Here is an 11,447-nt window from a genome sequence, read left to right on the forward strand (position 1 = left end):
ATTGTGCTGCTATAAACATTCGGGTACAGGTGTCTTTGTTAAAGAATGACTTTTGTCCTTCTGAGTATATGCCCTATAATGGGAGTGCTGGATCAAATGGTAGGTCTACTTGAATCTTTTTAAGGTATCTCCATATTGCTTTCCATAGGGGTTGCACTAGTTTGCATTCCCACCAGCAGTGTATGAGTGTTCTTGTCTCTCCACATCCACGCCAGCATGTGTTGTTTTGGGATTTTTTGATAAAGGCCATTCTCACTGGAGTTAAGTGGTATCTCATTGTGGTTTTGTTTTGCATTTCCCTGATGATTAGGGATGTTGAACATTTTTTCATACATTTTTTAGCCATTCTTATATCTTCTTTTGAAAAATTTCTATTCATGTCATTTGCCCATTTTTTGATAGGATTGTTTGATTTTTTCTTGCTGATTTTCCTGAGTTCTAAATAGATGCTTGTTATCAGTGTTTTATCTGATGTGTAGTATGTGAAAATTTTTTCCCGTTCTGTAGGCTGTCTGTTTATTTTCGTGACTGTTTCTTCGGCTGTGCAGAAGCTTTTTAATTTAATCAGGTCCCATTCATTTATTTTTGTTGTTGCTGTGATTGCCTTCGGGGTTTTCTTCATAAATTCTTTGCCTAGACCAATGTCTGTAAGAGTCTTTCCTACATTTTCTTCTAGAATTCTAATCCTTTCCCATTTAAGGTTTAAATCTGTTATCCACTGTGATTTTATTTTTGTGAAAGGTGAAATCTGTGGGTCCTGTTTCAGTCTTCTACATGTGGCTATCCAGTTTTCCCAGCACCATTTATTGAATAGGGACTCTTGTCCCCAGCGTATGTTTTTGTCTATTTTGTCAAAGATTGGATGGTTTTATAAGGGTGGTTTTATATTTGGGTTTTCTGTTGTGTTCCACTGGTCTGTGTCCCTGCCCTTGTGCCAATAGCAGGAATTTTTAAGAACCACAGCTTTGTAGTATAGTTTGAAGTCTGGCAAATCAATACCTCCCATTTTGTTTTTATTGCTTAAGATTGCTTTTGCTATACGGGGTCTTCTCTGATTCCATACAAAGTGTATAATTATTTTTTCTAAATCTGTGTAAAATGATGTTGGTAATTTAATAGGAATTGCATTGAATCTATAGATTACTTTGGGTAGTATAGACATTTTATCAATGTTAATTCTTCCAATCCATGAGCATGGTATGGCTTTCCACTTATTTACATGTTCTGCAATTTCCTTCCTTAGCGTTTCATAGTTCTCTTTATAGAGGTTCTTTACCTCTTCAGTTAAATATATTCCTAGATATTTTATTTTCTTTGTTGCTATCTTGAAAGGTTTTGAGTCCTTAATTTGGTTCTCCGATTCAATGTTATTGGCATATATGAATGCGTCTGATTTGTGTGTATAGATTTTGTATCCTGAGACTTTACTGAATTGATTAATTAATTCCAGGAGTCTCTTGGTTGAGTCCTTGGGGTTTTCCAGATACAACATCATGTCATCAGCGAAGAGTCAGAGTTTGATCTCTTCTGTCCCAATTTGGACACCCTTGATTCTGCTCTCCTGTCTGATAGCTCTCGCAAGGACTTCCAATACTATGTTGAAAAGTAATGCGGATACTGGGCAGCCTTGTCTTGTTCCAGTTCTGAGTGGAAATGCTTTCAATTTTTCCCCGTTCAGTATGATGTTGGCTGTGGGTTTGTCATATATGGCTTGTATCATTTTTAGGTAGGTCCCATTTATGCCTATATTGTTAAGGGTTCTTATCATAAAAGGGTGTTAAATTTTGTCAAATGCTTTTTCTGCATCTATTGAGAGAATCATATGGTCTTTATTTTTGCTTCTATTTATGTGGTTAATTACATTTATAGATTTTTGTCTGTTCAACCACCCCTGCATCTATGGGATGAAGCCTACTTGGTCGTGATGAATTATTTTTTTAATAAGCACTTGGATACGATTTGCTAGGATTTTATTGAGAATTTTTGCATCTACGTTCATGAGAGAAATTGGTCTGTAGTTTTCTTTTTTTGTTACTTCCTTTCCTGGTTTTGGTATCAATGTTATATTGCCTTGGTAGAATGTGTTGGGGCGAATTCCATCCTTCTCAATATTGAAGAATAGTTTATGTAGGATGGGCACCAGTTCATCTTTGTATGTATGGTAAAATTCAGGTGTGAACCCATCTGGACCAGGGCTTTTCTTTTTGGGAAAGTTTTTATTGCTGTTTCAATGTCAGTTCTTGATATCGGTCTATTCAAGAATTCTATTTCTTCCTGAGTGAGCTTGGGAAGGCTGTGTGTTTCTAAAAATTTGTCCATTTCCTCCTCATCTTCCAGTTTGTGTGCGTAAAGATTTTTGTAATATTCATAGATGATGTCATGTATCTCTGTGGCATCGGTTGTGATTTCTCCTTTCATGTTCCTGATGGAAGTTATTAAAGATTTTTCTTTTCTGCTCTTGGTTAGTCTAGCGAGCGGTGTGTCTATTTTATTTATCTTTTCAAAGAACCAACTTTTTGCTTTATTAATTTCCCTTATAGTATTTTTGTTGTCCTTTTCATTTAATTCTGATTTGATCTTAATAATTTCTCGCCTTCTGCTGGGTTTGGGGTCAGTCCGTTCTTCTTTCTCCAGCTCTTTGAGTCTATTCATTCAGTTGTCTATTTGTAAGTTGTCTGTCTTTTTGAAATAGGCATTTATGGAAATGAATTTTCCTCTCAGGACTGCTTTAGCTGCATCCCATAGATTTTGATAAGTTGAGTCACCTTTGTCACTTAATTCAAAGAATGTTTTGATTTCTGACTTAATTTCTTCCTTTACAAAATTGTTATTCAGGAGAAGGTTGTTTAGCTTCCCTGACTTTGAGTAGGAATGAGAGTTCCTGTTAGGGTTCATTATTACTTTTATTCCATTGTGATCTGAGAAGATGCATGGTATGATTTCTATTTTTTTAAATTTTTTAAGACATGCTTTATGTCCTAGGATATGGTCAATCTTAGAGAATGTCCCCTCAGCTGATGAGAAGAATGTATATTCAGTGGATTTCAGGTAGAATGTCCTGTAGATGTCAGTCAGGCCCATTTGTTCTAGCATTCTGCTTAAGTCTACTATGTCTTTGGTTATTTTCTGTTTGGAGTATCTGTCCTGTTCTGTCAGTGGGGTGTTAAAGTCTCCAACTATTAAAGTGTTGTTGTCTATCATTTGGTTTAGATCGAGTAGGGTTTGCTTTATGAATCTTGGTGTGCCTAAGTTGGGTGCATATATATTAAGTATGGTTATGTCTTCATGTTGAATTGTGCCTTTCACCAGTATGTAGTAACCGTCTTTGTCTTTTATTACTTTTGTTGGTTTAAAGACTAAGTTATTGGAAATTAAAACTGCCACAGCAGCTTTCTTTTGGCTACCATTTGCTTGAAATATCAATGTCCATCCTTTTATTTTCAGTCTAAATGCATCTTTGCCGGTTAAGTGAGTTTCCTGAAGGCAGCAGATACTTGGTTTGCGTTTTTTTATCCATTGGTTCAGTCTATGTCTCTTGAGTGGGGAATTCAGCCCATTGACATTTAGTGAGAGAACTGATAATTGGGACAGATTTCTGTTTATCTTATTGGGTAGAACTTCATTGCTATGTTTTCTCTCTTGAGCCATTGTGGTGGCTAGAATTTGATCTTTAGCTCTTGGGTGGTTTTACATTCGTGGGTCTTTGTTGTGATGATCCGTGTGTAACTCTCTTTTGAGTACTTCTTGGAGGGGTGGTCTTGTCTTGGTGAATTCCCTCAGTCCTTGTTTATCTGGGAATGTCTTAATTTCTCCTTCATATACAAAGCTTAGCTTAGCTGGGTACAAGTTTCTAGGCTGGGCATTATTCTGTTTCAGAAGAGTGAGAATGGGGCTCCAACTTCTTCTTGCTTGTAAAGTTTCAGTTGAGAAATCTGACGTTATTCTAATGGGTCTCCCTTTGTATGTTACTTGTTTCTTTCTCCTTACAGCTCGAAGAAGGGTCTTTTTAGTGGATATTTTGGTCAGTCTGATGACTACGTGGCATGGTGTTTTCCTATTTGCTATGAATCTACCAGGGGTTCTTTGAGCTTCTTGAACCTGTATATCTAGAGTTTTAGCAAGGCCTGGGAAATTTTCTTCTATTATGTCTTCAAATAGTTTATCCAGCCCTTGCTTATTATCTTCTTCACCTTCAGGGATGCCTATAACTCTCAAGTTAGGTTTCTTCACATAATCCCACATTTCTTGAAGACTCTGATCTTTTTTCTTATTTCTTTGCACTATCTCTGTGACTGTCTTATTTAATTGGAAAGAGTTATCTTCGATCTCTGAGATTCTGTCTTCTATTTGATCTACCCTGTTCTTGAAACTTTCCACTGAGTTTTGTAGCTCCCTGAATAAATCCCTCATTTCTAGGAGTTCAGTTTGGTTTTTCTTCAATATTTCTATTTCTTTAGTGAAGTTTTCTTCCAAATCCTGGATTTTTTTGCGGTTTCTTTATGTTGGTTATCTATTTTTTCTTGTATATCATTCAGCTTATTTATAACCCAAGACTGAAATTCTTCTGGTAACATGTCGGTATTCTGAATCTGGTTTGTGCCAATTGGAGTAGAGTTGGTATTTCTCTTTGGGGGTGAGGTTTCCGTTTGGTTTTCTGTGCTCCACATATTTTTGCGCTGAGCTCTTCCCATCTGGCCTTATCGTTAGATCTTTTCTCACAGCTTTAATCTAGTTAACAGCACATCTTATACTCTGTTCTTAGGCTGTGAAACAATCTAGGTATGTTGCTTCCTTTTTCTAGAGGGGGAGACTGTTGTGTGTTGTTTAGAGTTTTTTTCTATCTCAGTTGGGGGACTGTTTCTGATGGGTCCACCCCCAGAGGGTTGGCTTGACCTAAGACAAGTTTGGCAAGTTAAGTCACTGTGTTGTGGACTTTCAGTTAGTAGGCAGGATTCACACTATTTGCAAGCAGAAAGCCTCTTTTCCCTCTCTTTTTCTTTTTTTCCCCCTGTCTTTTGGTTCTTCCTCTGGATGTGTGGTTTCTGTCTCTTTCTGCAAGAAAGACACTGGCTAGGTGGAGGAGGCGGTGCCCTCACTCACTCAGTGCCCCAGCTTCTGCAGCTCCCACGGGCAAAGGTCTACCCTGTCCAAGTGTTCCCAAGGTCCAGGCTCCACACTCGCGTCTGGGGAAGCACTCAGTGTTCACACCTGGGAAGGGGACCTGGAGAGGGTCTATGGATCAGGGGATGGAGCCTCCTGGGGAGCCGCCTCGCACCCTATGGCTCTGCAGCAGTTAGACCTTGGCCCGCACAATTGCTGCTGCCCACCCGCAGATCATTGGCACTGGGGGGCAATTTTCAGGGTCCGATAGGAATCAGAGCTGGGGGTCTGGAGCGCTCAGGAGTATACAGTAGCTCCTGGGCTGGAGGGCCACCGAAAAGGAGAAAAGAAAAAGAAAGGGAAAAAAAAAAAAAAAAACAGACAAGCAAACAAAAAGCCACTATAATGATAGTAAAAAAAAAAAAGAAAGAAAGAAACAATATGAATAACAAGAAAAAGAAAAAGAGAAAACAAGAAAGAAAAGAAAAAGAAAAAGAAAGAAAGAAAGAGATAAAAAAATAAAAAATAAAAAATAAAAAAATAAAATAAAATAAAATAAAATAAATATATAAAAATAAAAAAATAAAAAAATAAATCAATAACAAGAAAAAGAAAAAGAGAAAACAAGAAAGAAAAGAAAAAGAAAAAGAAAGAAAGAAAGATATAAAAATAAAAAAATAATAATAAAAAAATTTTTAAAAATTAAAATAAAATAATAAAAAAAAACCCTGTTATTCCATGATCAAGAGTCTTAGCTCTTTCCCACTGATGTCTCCCGTCCACAGAGTTCACACAGAGCCACGGCTCTTGGCGTTGTGTTGCGAGCTATGAAAGGGGGAGCTGCGCAGGGACACGCGCAGCCCCCTATGGATCCGAGGCGGCTAAGCTGTGGGAACCAAGATGGCAACTACGCACCCGCTGGTCGCAGGTGCTGGGGGAGAGTGTTCAGAGCTCAGCAGGTGCCAGGGCCCACAGCAGCTCCCTGGCTGGAAAGCCGCCGTAGGGGAAGAACAGAGCAAAAAAGTCCCGCTTTAATATTTCACGCTGGAGGCCCCTCGCCTCGGTGCAGGTCCGCGTCTGTACCTTTAAGAGATAGGTCACCGCGGAGACCCGCCTGAGTCTAAGCTCCCTCCCACTTATGTCACCTGTCCTTGGAGCTCCATGTCTCCCGTGGTGATTCTGCACCAATTTCAGTCAGATCCCTGACCGAGTGGATGTGGAGGTCAGTGGGGAGATCAAGCCACTTTGCTGTGGGGCTGAACCCGCCTCACTCGTTGGTGAGGCAGGTACAGCCATCCCGCATTCCGCTGTTTTCCATCCCGCACTCTCCAAATTATCTCTGTCTGATTTCCCACTCGCCTGTTTTTTCTTGTTCTCTGTGTCCCACGCTGATTCTCCGTGGGTTCACACCGCTGTTCCTGTGGGGGAGCAATCCTCTAGCGCTGTGGCATGTCGAGATCCATACCTTCCTTTCCGGGAGCACGAATCCAGGAGGTCACCTCCACTCCGACATCTTGCCGCCCCCTCCCTGATTTGATCTTAATAATTTCTCACCTTCTGCTGGGTTTGGGGTCAGTCTGTTCTTCTTTCTCCAGCTCTTTGAGTCTATTCATTCAGTTGTCTATTTGTAAGTTGTCTGTCTTTTTGAAATAGGCATTTATGGAAATGAATTTTCCTCTCAGGACTGCTTTAGCTGCATCCCATAGATTTTGATAAGTTGAGTCACCTTTGTCACTTAATTCAAAGAATGTTTTGATTTCTGACTTAATTTCTTCCTTTACAAAATTGTTATTCAGGAGAAGGTTGTTTAGCTTCCATGACTTTGAGTAGGAATGAGAGTTCCTGTTAGGGTTCATTATTACTTTTATTCCATTGTGATCTGAGAAGATGCATGGTATGATTTCTATTTTTTTAAATTTTTTAAGACATGATTTATGTCCTTGGATATGATCTATAAATGTAATTAACCACATAAATAGAAGCAAAAATAAAGACCATATGATCCTCTCAATAGATGCAGAAAAAGCATTTGACAAAATTCAACACCCTTTTATGATAAGAACACTTAACAAAATAGGCATAAATGGGACCTACCTAAAAATGATACAAGCCACATATGACAAACCCACAGCCAACATCATACTGAACGGGGGAAAATTGAAAGCATTCCCATTCAGAACTGGAACAAGACAAGGCTGCCCAGTATCCCCATTACTTTTCAACATAGTATTGGAAGTCCTTGAGAGAGCTATCAGGCAAGAGAGCAGAATCAAAGGTGTCCAAATGGGGACAGAAGAGATCAAATTCTCACTCTTCACTGATGACATGATGTTGTATCTGGAAAACCCCAAGGACTCAACCAAGAGACTCCTGGAATTAATTAATGAATTCAGTAAAGTTTCAGGTTACAAAATCAATACACACAAATCAGAGGCATTCATATATGCCAATAACATTCAATCAGAGAACCAAATTAAGGACTCAATACCTTTCAAAATAGCAACAAAGAAAATAAAATATCTAGGAATATATTTAACTAAACAGGTAAAGGACCTCTATAAAGAGAACTATGAAACGCTAAGGAAGGAAATTGCAAAACACATAAATAAGTGGAAATCCATACCATGCTCATGGATTGGAGGAATTAACATTGTTAAAATGTCTATACTACCCAAAGTAATCTATAGATTCAATGCAATTCCTATTAAATTACCAACATCATTTTTCACAGATTTAGAAAAAATAATTATACACTTTGTATGGAATCAGAGAAGACCCCGTATAGCAAAAGCAATCTTAAGCAATAAAAACAAAATGGGAGGTATTGATTTACCAGACTTCAAACTATACTACAAAGCTGTGGTTCTTAAAACTGCCTGGTATTGGCACAAGGGCAGGGACACAGACCAGTGGAACACAACAGAAAACCCAAATATAAAACCATCCTCATATAACCATCTAATCTTTGACAAAATAGACAAAAATATACTCTGGGGACAAGAGTCCCTATTCAATAAATGGTGCTGGGAAAACTGGGTAGCCACATGTAGAAGACTGAAACAGGACCCACAGATTTCACCTCTCACAAAAATCAAATCACGGTGGATAACAGATTTAAACCTTAAATGAGAAAGGATTAGAATTCTAGAAGAAAATGTAGGAAAGACTCTTACAGACATTGGTCTAGGCAAAGAATTTATGAAGAAAACCCCGAAGGCAATCACAGCAACAACAAAAATAAATGAATGGGACCTGATTAAATTAAAAAGCTTCTGCACAGCCGAAGAAACAGTCACGAAAATAAACAGACAGCCTACAGATTGGGAAAAAATTTTCACATACTACACATCAGATAAAAGACTGATAACAAGAATCTATTTAGAACTCAGGAAAAGCAGCAAGAAAAAATCAAACAATCCTATCAAAAAATGGGCAAATGACATGAATAGAAAATTTTCAAAAGAAGATATAAGAATGGCTAAAAAACGTATGAAAAAATGCTGAACATCCCTAATCATCAGGGAAATGCAGATCAAAACCACAATGAGATACCACTTAACTCCGGTGAGAATGGCCTTTATCAAAAAATCCCAAAACAACACATGTTGGCATGGATGCGAGAGACAGGAACACTCATACACTGCTGGTGGGAATGCAAAGTAGTGAAACCCCTATGGAAAGCAATATGGACATACCTTAAACAGATTCAAGTAGACCTACCATTTGATCCAGCAATCCCATTATTGGGCATATACCCAGAAGAACAAAAGTCATTCTTTAACAAAGACACCTGTACCCGAATGTTTATAGCAGCACAATTCACAATCACAAAGATGTGGAAACAACCCAAGTGCCCATCAATCCACTAATGGATTAGTAAACTGTGGTATATATATACCATGGAGTACTACTCAGCTATAAGAAATAACGATGATACGACATCTCTTTGGTTCTCCTGGAGAGAGCTGGAACCCATTGTATTAAGTGAAGTAACCAAAGAATGGAAAACCAAGCATCACATGTACTCACCAGAAAACTGGTTTTCCTGATCATCACCTAAATGCACATCGGGGAAGGATACCAATTGGATATCAGACTGGGATGGGGGGGTGGGGAAGGGAATGGGTGTATGCCTACATGATGAGTGCGTTGCACACCCTCTGGGGAATGGTCATGCTTGAAGGTGCAGACGTGGGGAGGTGAGGAGGGGAGAAGATGGAAGTAAGACTACATGATGAGTGCCAGGCGCACTGTCTGGAGAATGGACATGCTTGGGACTCTGACTCAGGGGGATGGGCAGGACATGGACAATGTATATGACCTGAACTTATGTACTGGCATGATGAGCTGAAATTAAAAAAAAAAGGGTGAACCATACTTTATTGGCATTGTCAATTTATGAACAAGACTGTATTTTTTTCCCCATGAAGTGAGATCGTTTTCAATCTGCCATAACATGGGCCTACACATCTTCACCTTGGAAATGTGGCATTTCAAGCAGGGTAGATCATTCCTTTTTCACTTTCGTAATTGTTAATCTGCTGCTAGAAGTCTTCTTGGCATTTTCTTTGAATTCTGTCTTCATTGCATCTCTCACTGCTTTTGCACAGATCTGGGAGTATCGGATGTAGCTAAGTCAGGCCTGTCACCGGTATGCCACCATGATGTCGCGAGAGTGCCGAATCTCCAGAACACCGTCAATGTCGGCTCGGCTCTGCAGGGTCAAAGTAGTCATTTTGATATATGACTGAGGATTCTGTTCTCTGTGGCAAGGTCTTTCCCTCTGTAAAAACTATTTTTCTGAAGCCTTGTCTGACCTAAGAAAAGGCCAACTGGATGGCTCAAGTTTCCTCTGGTCTTCTGGTCTCACACAAAAGGAGGAAAAAAGGCTAAGAAACTCTTTGAAGATCACAGCCCAAGGACTCAGGTCCATGCATAAAATGGAGATTCAATCATAAGATTATAGAACATTTCTCCTCTCAGATACTTTACCACACCATCAACAGGGCTCCTATATGATAACAAATTACAATCAAGAGAGCTGCAATACATAATGTATATGTAAGAAGGAGTCTCTGGGGAAAACCAGAGACAACAGGGGGCAAAAACAAGAACATCAAAGGAAACTGAAACCTTTAACATCTACAGGTAGAGTAAACTTTTTTTGGTTTTCCTTGAGCTGGGGTCTTATTATAATATGTTGCCCAGGCTAATCTCAAACTCTTAGCCTCAAGGGATTTTCCTGCTTCAGACTCCTGAGTAGCTTGGATTCAAGATACAAGCCACCACACCCAGCTACCTACAGTAAACTTGAAACACAACCTAACTCCTATCCAGGAGGAAAGCTGGTGTAGCTATATCAATTTAAGGCAAAGAGTATTTCAGAGCAAGGAAATTATCCAAGACACAGAGAGCATTACATAATTATAAAGGGGTCAATTCTCAAGAAGACAACAATTACACACACACACACACACACACACACACACACACACACACACACACACACCCTAACAACAGAACATCCAAATGCACAAAACAAAAACTGACAGAACTGTAAGGAGAAATAGATTAATCCATTATTATATTTGAGGACTTCAAAACACCACTACCAGTAATTGATAGATCCAGTAGAATGAACATCAGTAAGAATTTGGTTGAATTGAGCAGAAACATCAGTAAACTGGATCTAATTGATGTCTACAGAAGAATCCATCCAACAACAGCAGAATACACATTCTTCTAATGCTCACATGAAAAATTTTCCAAAAGAGACTACTTGTGAACCATAAAACACACCTCAATAAATTTAAAGGAATAGAAATCATACAATGTCTACTCTCAAACCACAATGAAATTAAGCTAGAAGTTAATAATAAAAAAATAGCTGTAAAATTCCAAGATATTTGGAGAATAAACACCACACTGCTAGGTGACATATGAGTCAAAGATGAAGTCTTAAAAGAAATTTTTAAAATAGTGTTAATTAAATGAAAATAAAAACACAGCATATCAAACTTTGTGGGATGCAGTAAAAGTGACGCTTAAAGAGTAATTTATAGCATTGAATATATATGTTAGAAAACAAGAAAGGTCTAAAATCAGTAACCTAAGATTCCACTTTGGGAAATTAGAGAAAGAGCAATATAAACCTAAACAAGCAGAAAAACAGAAAAAATAAAAATTAGCACAAAAACAAGGGAATTTGAAAACATGAAAACAATTGAGAAAATCAATAAAAGCAAACTTTTAAAAAAGTCAATACAATTGATAAATTTCTAGCTACAATCAGACATCTAAACAAATACAGAGCTATTCCACATTCGTGGATAGGAATACTAAATGTT

At 38.4% G+C, this 11,447-nt stretch overlaps 1 protein-coding gene across 1 annotated transcript; it reads right to left on the bottom strand.

Annotated features, from left to right (window-relative positions):
- Positions 1-9,521: 9,521 nt before the first annotated feature.
- Positions 9,522-9,763, bottom strand: LOC123649962 (ATP synthase subunit epsilon, mitochondrial-like). The gene is given in 1 exon segment (XM_045568298.1): positions 9,522-9,763. A coding segment is annotated over 1 exon segment (156 nt). The 3' UTR covers positions 9,522-9,607.
- Between the last annotated feature and the right edge of the window lie 1,684 nt (positions 9,764-11,447).

This window comes from Lemur catta, chromosome 14 (genome assembly GCF_020740605.2).
Source record: "Lemur catta isolate mLemCat1 chromosome 14, mLemCat1.pri, whole genome shotgun sequence".
NCBI classification, from domain to species: Eukaryota; Metazoa; Chordata; class Mammalia; order Primates; family Lemuridae; genus Lemur; species Lemur catta.